This window comes from Temnothorax curvispinosus, unplaced genomic scaffold (genome assembly GCF_003070985.1).
Source record: "Temnothorax curvispinosus isolate PA1 unplaced genomic scaffold, ASM307098v1 QBEX01015644.1, whole genome shotgun sequence".
NCBI lineage: Eukaryota > Metazoa > Arthropoda > Insecta > Hymenoptera > Formicidae > Temnothorax > Temnothorax curvispinosus.
Genome location: NW_020225424.1, coordinates 1 through 18,767, shown reverse-complemented (window position 1 = coordinate 18,767; position 18,767 = coordinate 1). Strand labels below are relative to the sequence as shown.

General features: G+C 37.3%; 3 protein-coding genes across 3 annotated transcripts in view; 2 read left to right on the top strand and 1 right to left on the bottom strand.

The window, feature by feature from the left end:
• Positions 1 to 4,116, bottom strand: part of LOC112465910 — a 42,904-nt gene extending 38,788 nt beyond the window's left edge. The window contains exon 1 of the mRNA XM_025033713.1: positions 4,046 to 4,116. Coding sequence (XP_024889481.1) covers positions 4,046 to 4,090 — 45 coding nt within the window. The 5' untranslated portion in view covers positions 4,091 to 4,116. The remainder of the gene's footprint in view (positions 1 to 4,045) is intronic.
• An 8,637-nt stretch (positions 4,117 to 12,753) lies between these two features.
• On the top strand, positions 12,754 to 16,413 carry LOC112465909. Its single transcript, XM_025033710.1, has 2 exons — positions 12,754 to 14,527; positions 14,633 to 16,413. Exon 1 carries the CDS (start codon positions 12,754 to 12,756, stop codon positions 13,825 to 13,827), a length of 1,074 nt encoding a protein of 357 aa, XP_024889478.1. The 3' UTR covers positions 13,828 to 14,527; positions 14,633 to 16,413.
• LOC112465908 lies at positions 14,237 to 15,305 on the top strand. The gene is made up of 2 exons (XM_025033709.1): positions 14,237 to 14,720; positions 14,809 to 15,305. Exons 1-2 carry the CDS (start codon positions 14,237 to 14,239, stop codon positions 15,303 to 15,305), a joined length of 981 nt encoding a protein of 326 aa, XP_024889477.1.
• Positions 16,414 to 18,767: the final 2,354 nt, after the last annotated feature.

Sequence of the window (18,767 nt, the reverse complement as noted above, 5' to 3'; positions counted from 1 at the left end):
GATGAGGAAGAATATTTAATTTTTAAAATAAATCCTTTTTTTTTAGAATAAACCGAGCAATTTAATTTTATTCTACAAATTTTAAAACCTTAAATTACTAAGATCAAAATTAGGACGTAAAACAATATCACCTAAAAAACAATTATTTATCGCTATATGAAAAATGGTCACCCTGGATTCACATCGGTATGTTATATTAATATTATTATTACACATTGTTGTTTCAATTTTTAAATCAATTAAAGGGAAGTGAAAGAGGCAATGCCACGCGAGGTAATTAATGCGCAATTAAAATAAGTCAATAATAAAATATATATATTAGTTAATACAAATTCGGACGTTTCGACACTTTTTGTGTCATCTTCAGCGTAAAAATGAAAATAATACATGAAAATTTCAGTCGATAAATTAGGACGATAAATTACAGTCAATCGCGATAAAATGAGTCAATCAGTAGAAAAGCGCAGTCAAATCAATAAAATAAAATTCATACGAATGTTTGGTAGTCTGTCAGTTTTCTAAACCGTGAATCGGAGTCGCAATATGTTAAAAAACGCAATGTATCAGTATTAAAATTACAATTACAAATTCTTACTTAAGGAGCATTACAGACCAGTAAGTCGCAGTGTTAAAATGTACCTGTCGCTCTGACATATCGTGAGTGAGTGAAGCATTGGTAGAAATCGGAAGGTTAACATAATAAAAGCGGTGTATATATAAGTTAATGGTGGGGATAAAAATTCACAACAAATAACTCTAAATTTTTTAAACAGAACAATTTAAGAACATAACAAGGGATTTAAAAGTGAAATTATTGTATAATAGCTTAAACAAAATGCGAACTTTCATAAAAGCTCATAAGGATAGTCTTCTATGTTCTAAACAATGTAACGTAGTATACAAAATTAACTGTAATGATTGCGACGCATCTTATGTAGGCCAAACGAGCAGACAATTACAAACAAGAATTAAGGAACACCAGAACCATATATATAAATTAGAATACCTACATCTAATCGTTCTGTTATAACAGATCATAGATTAGCATTGAATCATAATTTCGATTGGGATAATGTGGAAATTCTATAGATAATGAATCGTATTTTTATAAACGCTTAATTTCCGAGATGCTGTGCATAAAGAGACAGGAATGGATTGAATTTGCAGACGGACACGGAAAGTTTACCGGATACTTATTTGAACGTTATTGATGGGTTATCAAAAATTTAGAGTTATTCGTTGTGAATTTTTATCCCCACAATTAAACTCGAATGTATACACCGCTTTTATTATGTTAACCTTCCGATTTCTACCAACGCTTATTCACTCACTCACGATATGTCAGAGCGACAGATACATTTTAACACTGCGACTTACTGGTCTGTAATGGTCCGTAAGCAAGAATTTGTGATTGTAATTTTAATACTGATACATTGCGTTTTTTGATATATTGCGACTCCGATTCACGGTTTAGAAAGGACAATCGAATATCTCCTTTCTACCTGGTCTGGTCTTCCAACCTGGGAGTAAACGTCGAAGGTGCGATCGATTCGGAGCATTTGCATATCCTGACAGACTACCGAGCATTCGTATGAATTTTATTTTATTGATTTGACTGCGCTTTTCTATTGATTGACTCATTTTATCGCAATTGACTGTAATTTATTGTTTGAAATTTTCATGTATTATTTTCATTTTTACGCTGAAGATGACACAAAAAAAGTGTTGAAACGTCCGAATTTGTATTAACTAATATATTTTATTATTGACTTATTTTGATTGCGCATTAATTACCGCGCGTGGCTCTGATTGCCTCTCTCACTTCCCTTTATTTGATTTATTCAGGAGAGCCTATATTTCGTTTATTCAATTTTTAATTTATATTTGTGTATGCATATAATTTTTCCTTGCTTAATATTTAAATTATGTACAGATCCACTTGTGAGAAATTCAATGTAGGGAAAGCCACTGCGTTAAATGCTGGAAATTGGAATATCGTTACAATTTTTCCGTCTATAATTCGATTCGACGACATGTTTTTTGATATGCAATTCGCTAACAATGCGTTCCGAAATGAACGTAAGCACTTACGCTTGATCACGCTCACACTGCCCTACCTTGCAGAAATAAGCGTTTGTCAGCAGAAGTTATGACGTCAACGATGACGTCATTAGTCGATCCGTAAGCGCTTACAACGCCAAAGCGAACGACGTGAGTTAACGCTCATAAGCGCTTACAGCGCGTGAGCGTCCAAACCAAACGCACCCCTTGTGCCATGTATAGTACGATCTGATCATATATGGCGATAGATAATTATATATAATTATACATGCTTTATATATGGGCATGTAAAACTTATATCTGTCATATCTCATTTATATATGTTCATATATATATCATATATGTTTATATATGTTCATATACTGTCAGATATGAATATTTTTTCTCGGGTAGAGGAAATAAACGGCGGCTATTTAATAAGAATTATTTTTTTTAGCATTATTAAGCAATTGCATCACTTGCAGTATTATGTCGTCCATAACCTGAGGATTGATTTCTCGTAATTGAATGCAGCAACAAGGTTACCATACAAAGCTGCTTTGTCAGAGGGTGGTAACGTAGGATGCAGGTGGTATACTAATCGGTTGATTCATTATATAGCATCAACTAATCGGTCAAAATTTGGAACCATCTTCGCTATAATCTATGCTACTGTAGCTACGTTTGTGATTACCTACAATTATTTACAGATATTGTATTTTTATACTTTTATTTGAATTACATTTGTAAATAAATAGAGTAGCAAAAAATTGAAAAAAAGGTAAAAATTTTTAAATCTTATTAAAAAATAAAATTTTACAAATATTAATTTTAATTTTTCATTTCCCTTTTTTACAAGAAAATCTCTACTTATTATATAAAGGGGAAAAGTTTGCACTGTTGTTCGGAGTAATCTTAGAAACTATTGGACCGATTTTGAAAGTATTGTATATGAAGTAGGGGTAGAATTTCCCGGGGAGTGCTATAGGGTGTATAGTTTTTCATTACCAATCTTTATTGGAACCGGTATCCGAAATTTTTCTAATTTTTTGGGAAATAATTGACCGAATCTTAATAATTGTATATAAAACAGAGGTAGAATTTCCTAATAAAGAGGTTACCAATTTCTGTCTAAAAAAAATCTACGTAATTGTTCTGATTTCTGCAAATTTTGAGATTTTGAGCTAAATTTTTTTTATGGATAGAATATTATTATATTGAATTTAGCGAGAATCGGTAAAAGGGTTGCCGAATTTTGCTTAAAAATTGTGTAAGTTATATATCGGGATTTAATAACGGATACTGATATTTCTAAATTTTATATTAAATATTGAGAATTGAGAATTGAGAATTAAGAATTGAGAATTGAGAATTGAGAATTGTTTACCCAGGCGTTTTTTCGGGAATTTTGAGATTGCTCGCTCGCGATGTACACAGAACCTCGATTTTTCAATTAAAAAACCAAGGAATAAAATCGGTAATCGGTAAATCGGTAATCGGTAAGTGAAATATCGAGATTTTGTATACATCGCGAACGAGCAATCTCAAAATTCCCGAAAACACGCCCGGGTAAACCAAGGGATAATGTCGCTGATCGGTAAGTGAAATATTGGAAAAGCGGAATTGACTCAATAGTGTGAAACTCGAGTAGAAAAAGACCGGTTACGACATGTTTAATCCACGAAAACATTTATGCGGTCCGATTTGAAATTAGAGGCATTTAGTCATAATTTAAATTACGAATATCAATTTCATCCGAGTGTAATAATTGGGAAAATGGATGTAATATAAATATGTGATCATTGTCAAGTAAAAAAGTTTAAAACTTAAGCACCTAGAATGTGTTAATCATGCAGGAAAGTTAAACTACCGTCTTTAAATCAACCGATACACTCCTTATGTTTGTCCACAATAAAGATATTGAAACACAAATGAAGTCGTTTCAAGAAAAACGACTCCCGGGCAAAGCCCGGGTAACCAGCTAGTAATTAATAAATTAACATACGTGATCCACGACCACTTCTGCTGCGTTCATCAAAAGTCGTATCATTAGACTCTTCGTTGGGACATGTCGCGATAATGGTTACAGTTCTGTAACATAATTTAAATTTATATGCAATGAATATAAACAAATATGTACTACTGCATTAAGATATGTTTGTACGCTCGTTATTTCATAAATACGTACTCAATTTCGGACTGCAAATTGCTAAGAAACTTCATTCGTTCGAAGTGCACCCATTTCTTTTGTGAGGTCCCTGCTGAACCGCTTGGTTTCTGCTGTTTATTTTTGTACTAAAGTTCCTATAATAAGAGTTAAGCCAATGTAGCGACGATTTTTTATTGGTCCCGTCATATGTTTCAGCCAAGTTAGTAAGAGTGAGACAAGCTGTAAGTGGGAGTGAGACAAAGCTATCATAGTCGCCATATGTTTCAGCCAAGAAGTTAGTGGGAGTGAGACAAAGCTATCATTTGGCTGTATATGGCGGCGGTTTGTCCTAACTCTTATTATAGGAACTCTATTTTGTACGTCCTATAAGTATCGCACAATGACTTCCATTTTTTCTTTATAGTCGCAATGTCTATTATATCTAGAAAAAATACAAAAATATGTTTAATGGCTCTCTACTTAATCTTATCCCACTTAAGTTATGAGTATAGAATATTACCATTCATCGCTGTTTTTATCTCTTCCCACAACTTTTCTTTGGCTTGCATAATTCGTTTACCAAGAGGAAGCTTGAAATTCCACAGTGGGGGGAGTTTATGTATTTCTTCGATGAACTGTTTGTTTTCCAAAATTTTATTATTTCGCCAATTGCTCTTGGCCTCTTGGTTTGCAACCTGGATGGTATCTGTTACGATCGCCTTCTCACCGTCTATTAAACTTTTGCATATTATCTGTCCGTCTTCTACACATTAAAGTATTCATGTTACTTGTAATGTTACTTATAAAATATACAATAATGAAAAAATGTTATTAATGTTCACCGGTTCGAGGATAAAAATATAAATTCTTATCTATATAGCATTTGTCATATCCTTTCAAACAAGGTGAATGATTAATTATTTCTTGTTCAGTACAAATAGTTTCGCACACACCACAAGTGTATGAGAGCAACAGAATTTCCCAAAATATAAGAAACACAATTATTAACACAATATAACAAAATTAATTTATTTAACATAAATAAATAAGAAACAAAGAGCAGTCTAACTTATAAGTATGTTTACTGTATGTATATAATATATGTATACTAACTTCGCTTGTATTTTCGGGTGCTATCAATTAATTAAACCCTTCAGCCATAATTTCGTCTTCTTCTTATACACTTTTAATAAAAATAATTTAAATTTCACCGTTGCTTCAAGACGTTGTATACAAGATCGTGGCTTCAATTCGCTAAAAGTTGGACTGTGTCGAACTTTGAGCGTTTATTCGCTGGATTCGCCATTTTGGCAAAAATTGATGGAGAGGGGGTAAAACGCCAGCTTTTATTTGCTGCGTGAAATTGCACCTTAAAGGTGGGTTAGGTTAATATTTGCACTATTGCCAGATGTAATTCGTAAAGTAACGCAATTCATAAGATACATGGGAGTCAAAATAGTGGTCGAAAAGTGTAAATAATGTATACATTGTGCAAATCATCTCTACTTTAAGTGCAGTCTTTATAACCTGTTATAATCTTCTTCGCACATGAGGAGTTCGGCTCAAACCGCCGTGAGAAACGGACGTACATGCCTTGGTGGCCCTTTCACTTTGCTTACTGGTAGCTATGTAGTAGTGCTTTGGTTTTTGAGCTGCGCTTAGATAATTGACGGGGCTCTTTTCGGGATAGCCCAGTCAATAGAGACATTTAAATGGAATTAATTCCGGGAAGCAATTTTTTTTTTTTTTTTGACTGTTTTGGAGGGTCATGAATAGTCTAAAACCGGATTTTCGGGATTCTAACCCTGGAGCGTTAGCCGCCATTTTGATTAAAAAGGTGATTTTGTAAATATCTCGCTTATTTTCAACTTTAGAGTGAAAGTGGTAATAACTAAACTTGTAGAAAATTTAATACTCTACAATTTTGATCTTTATCATTTTTCACCTAGGATCGATATTTTGGGTCTTAGACTCGAAAGTGGAGGGTGAAATTTTATTTTTTTTTTTATTTTTTGTATTTACTTGGTATAATAAAAAACATCTTTTTCACATCACCCCGGGGGTAGAGTTTATGGCGCGTTTATTCAAAAAATTAAAAAAAAATAATAAAATTTTACCCCGCCACTTTCGAGTCTAAAACCCAAAATATCGATCCTAGGTGAACAATAATAAGGACCAAAATTGTAGAGTATTAAATTTAAGTTTGGTTATTACCAATTTCACTCTAAAGTTGAAAATAAGCGAGATATTTACAAAATCAACCTTCTAATCAAAATGGCGGCTAACGCTCCAGGGTTAGAATCCCGAAAATCCGGTTTTAGACTACCCATGACCCTCCAAAACAGTCAAAGAAAAAAAATCGCTTCCCGGAATTAATTCCATTTCAGCGGTTTTTTCGGGCTCTATTGACTGGGCTAGGAGGGTTTTCTTTCTTTTTTATTAATTATTTCTCCCCTTTCGGAGGGGGAACGTGGAAAAAAGCTTGATCAATTAGATATGGATCGAACCGTCAGATTATGTCGCCACGCGGCAATCACGTGATGACCCTCGCTTCTCAGACAAAGATCCACAGAACAGCAAGAGGTTGAAAGTTTCTGTTTCTGAGCAGGAATTTGACAAAATTACACAGGATTTAAGTCTGGAGGATAACGCTTTGGACACAGACTGGAAAGAAGTGAGAAATCGTAGAGACTCATTTAAAAAGCAGAGAGACGAGGATTTGTTCAGGCGGCGAGGTTTGGCTATGAATCCGGGTATTCCGTTCGTCGGGGACATGGAGATTGATGCTGAGAACGTGGGGGATGACCGGGGCCGCGAACTTTTGATAAATCAAGCGACCCCGCCTAGCGGTAATGGTATAGTGATATATATGACGAGTCATTGGCTATAACGAACACGCGGCCAATTCAGGTAATACACGTGATACAGTCGTGGATAACACGGCGCCTTTTGTTGACAAGGAATCTTATATAGTAAACGATTCTACTTTAAGAAAATGTGACCCTGGAAACTTATTTATATCTGACGCGCAACGTTTTGCGAGATTTGACGGCGATCATAATGCTGGGTCTACAATGCGAGTCGCAAAATCGTTAGTCGCAAGAATTGACCAATCACAGTCGATTATTCTTCTCAAATTCAACTGTGATTGGTCAATTCTTGCGACTCACGACTTTGCGACTTGCATTGTAGACCCAGCATAAAGGTATAGCTAGAATAACTTTACGTCTCCCCCCTGAGCATACTACGATTAAAAAAGGTAGGAACTGTATTAAAATATGGATGGTTCTCACAGAGTTGCAAATCTGTCCCGTCTCAATCAATATGATTAACCATTTTTCGGCAGAAGCAGAATTTAAAGATTTCAGAGACGCTAACCGCGCGCATTGAAGATTATAGAAAAGCTTAAGGAGCCGATAAAATTAAAAGCCCATTTAGAACAACGTTCGATAATTTGCAGAGGTGTAATTTCTGACTGGCCGACGACGATCCCCGAATTGTGGTCGGTAATCTGTGATAGATCTAATATCTTAAGACTATGTACCGACAAAAATGGGACCCTATCACTAAGAAATCTTCCTTGCTTGCAACCGATAACATAATCGTTACATTCAAAGAAAGTAAAGTTAAAGACCTAAAAATCTTTACTAATGAAGTCGGACTTAGAGTTAGACTTTATGTACCCCAAGCAAAGCAATGCTTTAATTGCTTCCGATTTGGCCACACGAAAAATACATGCAAAAACGAAACACGATGTATAGTTTGCGGGGACAAAGCTCACGGTCAATGTGACAAACCCTTAAAGTGCTATAATTGGGGTGGACAACATAAGTCTACGTTTAGAGGTTGTCCTGCCTATGAAAAAAATAAAAATATTAATGTTGTGATGGTTTACAAAAATGTGTCATTTCACAGTGCTCGGGGGATTATTGAGGGCGAGGTGCGGATCCTTTCAAGGGCGCACGACAGGTGTCTGGCCAAGTTTGCAGTCTTCTTCTGGGAACAGATCGTGCTCTGAGGCGGTGTGTGAGGATGGTGATCCCCCGCGAGAACCGGGGGCGCGGGTCCGGCGCGAGGATGGTCGACGGAGCGCCTTTGGAGGCATAGACAGAAGGTCACAAGATCAAGGACACGCGTGTTCCGCCTTTCAATGGTACACGCGATTATTATAAACAATTTGATGTTTGTGAGGGAGACATCTCGAGGAATAAGAAAAGCATTTTCTTCTCTGCGTCCCGCAATGGCACAGCATGGTCGAGTGTTGTCCGGGAGGATACGGACAAAGCGCGGGGAGACTCTTTTCGCTCCCAAGAGGACCTCTCGGTTAGGGAGGCGATTGACAGCGTTATGCAATTGTTGCAGAGAATTCCTGAAGCAAGAGAATTACTGATTGAAGCCCTGATGGTGAGCTATAATGACTATGACTCGAGGAGTAAGTTTATTCTCCAGGATACTGTACGATTTAAGCCTTCCCTGCCGAAAATGTTCGATTAAAACCGATTAAAACATAATCCGTTTTAATCGGTTTTAATCGGTTTTAATCGGTTCAATCCGCGCCCGGATTAAAAAGTAATCGATTTTAATTCCAAACTAATCAGAATGGGTTTTGATATCGCTTTTGCAGATTATTTCCAATTCGAAATCATTACATTCTAATCCATATTGTTGTCAATCCAAAATAAACACTAATAATTGGATGGATATATAATCCAAAATAATCCGCCTAATTTGTATATTTCTTTTCAAGAGATGAGTCCGTTTCAATTACAAAAACACCGATTCAATAAAATCGGTTGTAATCCATCTGAATCCGATTTGCTAGGAAAGACAACATTAATCAGTTTTAATTCGAAATTCAGCGATTGCGCGTATGCAATTTCAATCCGTTATAATAATATCCAATTTTAATAATTGAGTTGATTTTGTAATCCGGTTTAATCCGAAATTTACCAATTTCGGGGATAAAAACTAAATTGATTTGAATGCAATAAGAATCAAATTTATATAGTTTGTGATAAAGCAACAGTAATTCGTTTCAATTTGAAATTCTCCGATTTTTCAGATGAAAAGGAAATCGGATATAATGCAATTAAATCAAATTTTTGTTATAATTATATTTGACTGTGTATATATAAATAAAGAAACAAAATTGTATTTATTACAAAGTTTTATTTATTATTGAATTTCAAATGTATTCGGAGGTTTGCATAAATATGTACAATATCCAACATCTATATGTGAATAAGCTTGCTTTTGACATCGCTTATGGGAACTATTGAGCTATGTACATAATCTTCTGATTCTATCCTATCCATGTACGACACTTTAAACGGTTTATTGGAACTATTCGTAATTTTTTATATTTGCATGTGGCATTTATTATTTAATAGAATAATGTGCATTATTTGACCATATTCGCCTGAATGTAACTGAATTATTGTATCGTTCGTTCTTTTCGCTTTGCGATAAGAACTGCAGTACATACATTAATAATTCGGGGGAACTCTGATACTTCTGGCTGTGAAATACAACGCCTCTAACGATGCATTTTTTATATGCTTTATACATTTTATCATCGCATTTTACGCTATAGCATTTGCCAATAAGAATGACATTGTTGTCATCAGATGTATCGAATTTTGATAAATGTTTATATTGAAATAAAGAGTGACCCCAAAAATCGCCTATTTTTGGTCCCGCGATATTGGAACTGAATTGTGTGTCAAATGATACCTTATGACAAGACATCAATCACAAAAAATTTTTAAGTTGAGGTGAGAATTGATTCCAGAGATATGGGAGGTCAAAGTAGTCAAAATTTATTAACTCGTCAGCCCGTACGCTTTAAAGCACGAATTTTTCTTTCAGTCCGATAATTTAAAACTTCGTACCCGGGGGTTTTGCTAGCTTCTAACAATGAATTTAAAGTCAGATTTTTTACACATACTTATATGGATTGATTTACTTAACAAGAAAAAGAAATTAAAACATTTTTTAAATATATAATCCGCCATATTAAATCGGCCATTAGGAATTTTAAAAATCTGACTTCAAATTCATTGTCAGCAGCTAGCAAAATCCCCGGGTACGAAGTTTTAAATTATCGGACTGAAAGAAAAATTCGTGCTTTAAGGGGATGCTAAAGCCGTCTGTTTTACCGGCATTTTTTGTCGACACGTAGCGTCGTATTAATTTGACAGAATTAAAAATCCTTCTCCAGAATTGCAGTACATACATTAATAATTCGGGGGAACTCTGATTTTATATAGAAAACGAGAAAAAATTACGGAAGTACAGATTTCCTTATCCTACTTTTATCCCAATATGGCGTCCCGAGTTGCGGCGAGCTGTCAGCTCGTCACAAGATGTATTTCATATAAGAGATATACCATTGGTACGAACGCGAAAACAAGTTCCCCCGAATTGCACAACAAGAAAAACATCGATAAACCCTCCAAATCAAGATTTGGAAGCGTATATAAAAGCGTATATATAAAAGTATAATGTCGATGTGCATCGTGCGTATGTGTGCGTGCAATGTAGCGTGCTATCCTTGTCTATATCTTTGTCTATACAAGGACAGATATAGTCGATAACATAAAAAATGGTAATTTTGTCGGTTATACAGACGGCTCCAGCATCCCCTTAAAGCGTGCGGGCTGACGAGTTAATGAATTTTGACTACTTTGACCTCCCATATCTCTGGAATCAATTCTCACCTCAACTTAAAAATTTTTTGTGATTGATGTCTTGTCATAAGGTATCATTTGATACACAATTCAGTTCCAATATCGCGGGACCAAAAATAGGCGAAAAAACCACTGATTTTGGGGTCACTCTTTCTGCAGTAGTCAGACACGGCAGAATCATCACAGTAATCTACATTATCCGTTAGAAAGTGCAATATCTCCAAGGACTTTTTCGACATTTGCTGGTCAATTCCGTTTGGACCATTCATACATTGTTTTAATTTATATATATTACTCTTGAAAGACGTAAATGTTGTTGAGGATAACCAAGATTCTCGTTTTTACGATTACTCACCCGAATTGTATTCATCATAATAGTCAGAAAAGTTTGTTCTTTTAAATATATTAATGTTTTGATAGCGAAAATTTTATGTTTATTTTAAAAAAATTGAGAATAAGATGGAATTTTAATCAATTTAAAAAATTTATTAGTTCATAATAAATTTCAAATCTTAAACGCGTATATCTTGAGATTGCCAGTTACGTCGATTAAAATTCCATCTTATTCTCAATTTGGTTAATATTGCTGGCGAAGTTAATGTACTTATTTGTTTATTTTGAAGATTTTATTTTCAATTTTAATTGTTTGTATTGCTTAAAAGTTTGAAAATTGATTAAAAACTGCAAACAATACACTCATATTAGGAGTTAATACCTAAATAAACAATAACCACTTGAAGGTTAACGCTTAAATTGTATTTCTTTTGTAAGTATTATGCAGTTGAGAAAAAAATAAAGATTTGATTTTAAATAGCTTTATTGTGACTCATGATAACAGCAAATCCTACTCACACTACATAAAATCGATTTACTTTTTATCTGCGAAATGATAACATTTTTTATTAAAAGAAATTATTTTTGCCTATGGATTGACTATGGTAAATTCTAGCTAATTCAATTGCATTAAAACAGATTTAATTGTCTATCGCGATGTAATCCGCAAAATCGTGAAATTTCGAATAGCAACGGATTACTTTTATTGTTATCCTCCGACAGATTCACATCGCATTAAAACCGATTTAAATGTTCGTAAAATAGAATTTCGGATTGCAACGGATTACTTTTGTCATCCTCCGATAGATTCACATCGCATTAAAATCGATTTAATTATAGCTTTATGAAATCGTATAATTTCGGATTTAAATGAATGTATATTGTTACACGCCGACGAGCGTTCGTCACACAATTTCTCACTTTCACACTCGCGGCGCGTGTCACGTCACTCTCGCACAAATAAGATGACTCGTTTAGAAATCAGTAGCTCTTTATTACGTCTCTCGATATAATAGAGGAGCTCGGGACGATACGTCCGAACGAGACGCGTCCCAGAGTAAATCTGAACATCAAGTATAACAGGAAAATCAATAGTTAATTGAGCATCTCGCAATCAATATTAGTAAACAGCATCCGTCGCTAAGGACGGTTCGCGACGCGACATTAAATAACGGGCGACTCGCATATACGCGCGACACGAGGACAGCACGGGCGTAACAATATAAAATCCGCCTGAAGCGTACTAAATTCGATTTGACTATTTTCAATCGGTTTTAATACCGTATTTTCGGTGCAAAAATCCCGATCGATTCGAATTACTTTCTTTTTAATCGGTTTTAATCGAACATTTTCGGCAGGGTTGGTATGAGCGTGCTTCGAATGGAGGAGGACATGATAGAACTAGAATTAGGAGAACCTTCGCTTTTTCTCAGTAAAAAAATTCCAACTCTTACTGTGAAACTGTCAAGGATATCAAAGCAGCAAGAATGAGCTCTCTAAGCGTGTGCTTGAGTATGATATAATTGTTCTTACAGAGACAAGATGCTCTACCAGAGACCGGGAGGCGTGTATTTCCCAGGCTTCAGGACGGTGAATAGCAGGAATCTGCTCGGGAGTGGTGGCGTCTCGATCTCGGTCCGCGCCCACTTGGAGTTCGACATCTTGCCGGTCACAGGCCTACCGCCCGGCTACGACGTTATTGGTATTAGGACCAAAAATCTACTCAGAAACCTTAATGTTGTTACCTTATACAGACATCCGCGTGGACGCATATCTCGTCGTGACTTCCAGTCTATTTTTCAGGCTGTTTCTGATAGCGCTCATGACACTATCATTCTGGGCGACTTCAATGCCAAGAATGTTGTATGGAATTGCCATTCCACTGATGACAGCGGAGACGTGCTACTCGATCTCATGTCGGATGAAGATTTTTATTACGTCAACTCTGACACTAGATCTCGAAATGGCTTCCGCGGCCAGCGCGATTCTAATTTAGACCTTATGTTCGGTACGGAGGGCATCTTAAATAGGATTGACTATCGTCAAATGGAGGACACGTGGGATAGCGATCATTTTCCTATCTCATTCGCTTTTGACAACTCTACGCAAATTTATAGGAAGATCTCTAATAGGTTATCTTCTAAGAGAACGGACTGGTCGCGCTTCCGTGACTTGGTGGAGGACGAAATTATCTCTGCTCTTCTTCCTAACATTGACTCTTTTAAACAAGATTTCGAATTTTATTATAGTCACTTTATAAACATTCTCAAAAAATCTATTGCCATTGCTTCGGGTAGACGCGAGGACGCTCCTAAGCCTTCTTGTCCCGAAGATCCGGCCAAACGTAAGAGGTCACATAGGTGGTGGGACGTCGAGTGTGACGAGGCCGTTCGTCAGAGAAAGTCGGCCTTTGCCGAATTCAGGAAGAGCAAGAGTTTGCATGCCTGGATCGAGTACAAGAGATTGAAAGCACTCGCCAAACGCACTATAAACAAGAAGAAAAAAGAAAACTTTGAGAAGTTTTGTGGCAGCATCAATAGATTTACTAGCCTTAGTTATGTTTGTGTATACAAACGTATATTACAATACAATGCGTATTTTGAAGAACGCGAGTAAGAACATCGAGTGGAACAAGTGGACGACAAAGTGTAGGGAGGACAAAATTAGGAGCACCATTGATAACCTTGTCCCCCCTCCCCCATTGTGGGGGTGGAACCGGTTGTGGAGTTTGGTGAGAGTTACGCGGACTATGGGTTGGAGGCTCCATTCTCGCGTTCCGAACTCGATAGAGCAATCGATATGATCAGAAGAGATTCGGCGCCAGGCCTCGACGGTATGGAGTACAAGATGGTCAGAATGCTGTTGGAGTCTGGAAGCTAGGGCTTGCCTACTTGAGTTGTTTAATACCGTATGGTCAACGGGTGTTCTTCCCTCGGATTGGCTGGACTACCAGGTGATTTTTATTGATAAGGTAGGTAGGGGGAAGGTTCGTCCCATCTCCCTATCCTCGTGCATCGGCAAGCTCATGGAGCGTATGATAAACGAGAGGCTGATCTGGTGGGCGGAAAGGGAAAAAAAATTCAGCTCTTCTCAGAGCGGCTTCAGGAGAGGCAAATCGTTTGCGGACAACCTTGCTAAAATTGTGTCGGATATTAGAGCATCCCTGTGTGTGGGTGAATATACGCTTGCGGCTTTCCTCGACGTGTCATCGGCCTACGACTGTGTCGATTACCGCATCATGCTCGACAAATTGATTGCGCTTGATTGTCCCACTGGCATAGTCAAATTTATTGCTAATTGGCTATACCGGAGAAAGGTGCGATTTATCGTCAATTCACGCGAATTCGTAGATCGTTTAGTCTTTAAGGGTCTCCCGCAGGACGCCGTCTTGAGTCCGGCATTGTATTCTCTCTTTACTCAGGGGTTGTGTTCTGACTTGCCGGAGGGTGTCGAGGCCGTGGAGTTCGCCGATGATATCGGCCTATATGTTAGTGGCCCGAACCGTGAACGTAATCGTCTTCTTCTACAACGAGCGGTCAATACCATTGCTGAGCGACTTAGACGTATCGACTTGGAACTTAAGAATTAAAACCTAAGTATTGGTAGAGTTCTGCAAAAGCGGCTACCTCGACAAGAACCTGAGCATCCGTATCGGGGACTGCGACGTCTGTAATAGTGGTGAGGCGAAATTTCTTGGTATATGGCTAGACAACAGCCTGAAATTTCACCGACAGGTACAGGAGGTTAGAGGTAAGGTCAGTAAGGCCAACTCTATTATTAGATATCTATGTAAGATGTCCAAGGGCATGGAGGTCAACACCGCCCTCATGCTCTACAAAAGCCTCGTTAGATCAATGACGGATTATGGAAGCTTTATCTACTTTCCTAGAGACTCTGCGTTCCAGCTTAAGTTGGAAAGGGCCCAATATTTGGGTATCCGAACGGCCCTCGGCTTTAGAAATAGTACTCCGAACGACGTAATTATTGCTGAGGCTAAGGTCAGGGGTCTCAAGGATTGGGCGGAAATGCTTGGTAGGAATTTTATTAATAAACTGATTGCCTATAATCAAAATGACCTCTGTCAGAAATTATAGCGTACAATGAACCGCGAACATTACGTCCGATTTCGCCAGCCTATGTATAGGTTCTCGCTCCTCTCTGAGATGTGGAAAAAAGCTACGTTACTTAGAGCGGGAATTGGCCCACAGAGAAAATTTGAGATCTTCAACGGATCGTTTGGTGCCCATACATTCGTACCCACCGTTGATATATCCATTGGTGAATCCAGAAAGCACAATAGATATCCGGACTGTGACTTGTTTCAAGAAATTATTGACAAGCATAAACTTGGATCCTCCCCGGTTATCTTATTCACGGACGGATCATATGACGAAAGCAAGCGTTCTACTGGAAAGGGTATAGTAAAGGGTTACGTTGACAGCGAGAGATGCGAGTGCGGTAGTGAATGCGAGGATTTACACCACGTTCTATTGCGATGTCAAAAATATGACGATTTGAGAATAACCATGGATAACGCTCTCAGAGCGGAAGGATTTTGTGAAGAGATTGATATTTATCGATTGATCAAGCAGAAGCAGTGGGATTATTTGTATATTGTTTTTAACTTTCTTAAACAATTAATTCATAAAATTATTTAATCATTACCAGGTTTAGCTATTTTTTGGGTCAATTATCTGAAAGATTAGTAACCAAGGATTAATGATATTGTGCCAATTACCGCGCAGCGTATAAGGCACCTAACCTCCTCATCCGAGGAACTTGGAAAAAACCCCCTCTTCGCACATGAAGAAAAATAAGAGGTATCAAGATGCCAGGTTGTTGTGTTAAAGGCTGCAATAATCGCAGCGAAAGAGGATTTAGGTTATTTCGTGTTCCGAAAAATAAAGAAAGAAGGCATGAATAGCTTCAATTTAATTGGAAGAGATACTTTACCAGAAAGAGTTAAAAGTGAGGCAATTAATGAATATATGTATATGCGGATATGCGATATACAATTTGATATAATATATGATCTATGACGTTTGTTTATTACTATGTAAATAAGTGACAGACTTCGAAATTAAACATTAATTACTGTTAATTGTGGCGTTTTGAATTTACTCTTTTTCTTTTCTTTTACCTAAAGAGGATCATGAGAAAGTGAGAAAATTCCAAACGCTGCGAGAGTGCAGACACAATGGACATCCGAATTTTACAAAACGTGAAAAAACATTCGTATTTTCTCATCTCTAAACTCCTCAGACCGTGTTAATATTTAAACAAAATAATTTACACGTCACTCACAGAGCTAGCGTGATAAAAAAATAAGTTAACATTCGTTGAAACAACATTATACATTTATGTCTAACAACAATTTTTTGTGCTTGCACTCGCGAATCTTTTGCCGACGTGATACTCGATTTTCTCACACAGAATTTCTTGCTATGAGACACAAAGGGGAGTTTACTTCTCGCGGAAAATACTCGGCATGCTGGGCGATTCAGTTTTTTGTTGAAAAGATCTTGTTCATCTTCTGGCGCATATCCTTGGCAGACATTCACCGTCGTCATCGATAGGGAAAGCCCGGAGCTCGTCGAGTGTCCTGGAATGAAGATAATTTTTTTACAAACGTTTAAACATTTTTCGTTATCGAGAAAATATGTACAGGATACATAATGTTTCTAGAAAAGTATTCAATGGTCCAAAGATATCGAAATTCAGAAATATTCAGAAATATTCTACCAAATCTACTATGGATTATTGCGACTGTAGATTACAAATTAGGAATTATTGGTGGCGAAATAAATGTTACTTATTCGGTCAAATTAGGAATGTTCTACCGAAGTAAAAAAAGCGAGGTAGAACAAATTTATTTCACGTCCAAATTTTGTACATAAATTATTTGAACTAAATTCGCGTGTTAAGTGGTTCATCTGTTCGAATATTATTGACGCTGTTTCTTTTTTTTAACAGGTTTATTAACTTGTGGTCAAGAAAAATGTCGAAATTTTTTAAGGTTTAATCTATACAATAGGTGTAGTAATCCTTAAGTCCTAAGAAATTAATCAATCATAGTTAATTATTTTCCTCACATTCGATTGTGATTGATCAATTTCTCACAGCAGATCTTAATGGAACACTTAATAAAGTAGTAGGGTAGTATTTCATTGTCGGATCTTTTATATTTAAGACCGGCTGGAGTATAATTTTAAGAGAGAGAGATGTTATAAACTAATCACTCGATTGTTAGATATAACAGAGCCGTATTATCAACCTTAAAGCTGGCCACACACACTTTTTCGTAACAGTAACAGTAGGATTTCGACCAATCGCGTTGCTCGATTCGAAAACGTACGGCCGTACGTTCCCGAATCGAGTAACACGATTGGTCGAAATCCTACTGTTACTGTTACGAAAAAGTGTGTGTCCGGGCCCTAAGCCATTGTCTTGAAATAAGAACCGACTATGTATACTAGCCTTAATTTTACTCATTAATTCTTCCTTTGGAATAACGATTGCTTGTTCGTTGTACAGAAAAATATATTGCTCTTTTTCTTACTTATATAACAGGAGATGAGGTAATATGCTGTAAGATTAATGTTGCGCCGTGCTTGAGTAGACCGTAAGGTGTGATTGGTCGCTTGAGATACTGGTATGCGCCATAGCGCTCTGCGCATGAAGAAACGCCTGGATTGGCGGTGAGCGAGAAAGAAGAGTCAGTCGATGCACAGACGTTGGATTGAGTAGGCGTCTTGTTGCATCTTGCCGTGGAATAAAATTACCTTTTCCATATTTATATCAAATTATTGTCTCTCACCCATCTACATCCATTCCTGACATCTCCCCGTGTAACTCGCGGTCAGTGCCGGTAAAATCGGTGCATTAAACTATAACTTTTACAGTTCAGAAGTGGGATATTAATCGTGTGCCGCCATTATCGTGAAACGATTCGGCTTGCTACTGATTTCCCTTTTCCTTCTGTCCTCATTCCTTTGCTCGGACGAGTAATAAATACAGCGTGCAAGGCTGTAATCGACATTCGGATACGGTAGTTCCGGCCAGTTATCCCGTGAAAAATATCGGGTCAACGACCGTTATCGTAATTGCGATATTCGAGTGAGATCATTCCGTTGTAACGACATTAAAAACATTAGAATTGATATTGTGGATCGGCGACCAGCGATATTGGTCCGCCACGCTACAAATAGACATATTTCGCGAGTGAGAAATTGCTACGTCTCGAACATTCTCGAACGGTTTCCCCGCCATTTTGGGTGCGGCGTTCTACCGCCATCTTAGCGTGGTCGAACGTTCTCGAGCAGTCTCCCGCCATTTTGTGGTGCTGTGTTGCCGCCATTCTGAATGCGCTATGGAGCGACAACGACTGCAAGATATGGCCATTGGTGAGCTTCAGGAAGAAGCCCGGAAATATGGGCTAAATCCTCCGGGTGATACGTTGCGTTGTATAGACATGATCATGTCTCATTTGGAGAGACAAGCCTCGTCTGATCTTTTAGAACAAAAAAGAGAAACGCGCGCAGCCGCTAAAAGTAAGG

Bases quoted from the DNA above. Each gene is read 5' to 3' on its own strand.
- LOC112465908 (XM_025033709.1), top strand. From the start codon at position 14,237: ATGGAGCGTATGATAAACGAGAGGCTGATCTGGTGGGCGGAAAGGGAA. The intron at 14,721-14,808 runs GTAATCGTCTTC...TTAAAACCTAAG, and splicing joins TAGTGGCCCGAACCGTGAAC to TATTGGTAGAGTTCTGCAAA.
- LOC112465909 (XM_025033710.1), top strand. From the start codon at position 12,754: ATGCTCTACCAGAGACCGGGAGGCGTGTATTTCCCAGGCTTCAGGACG.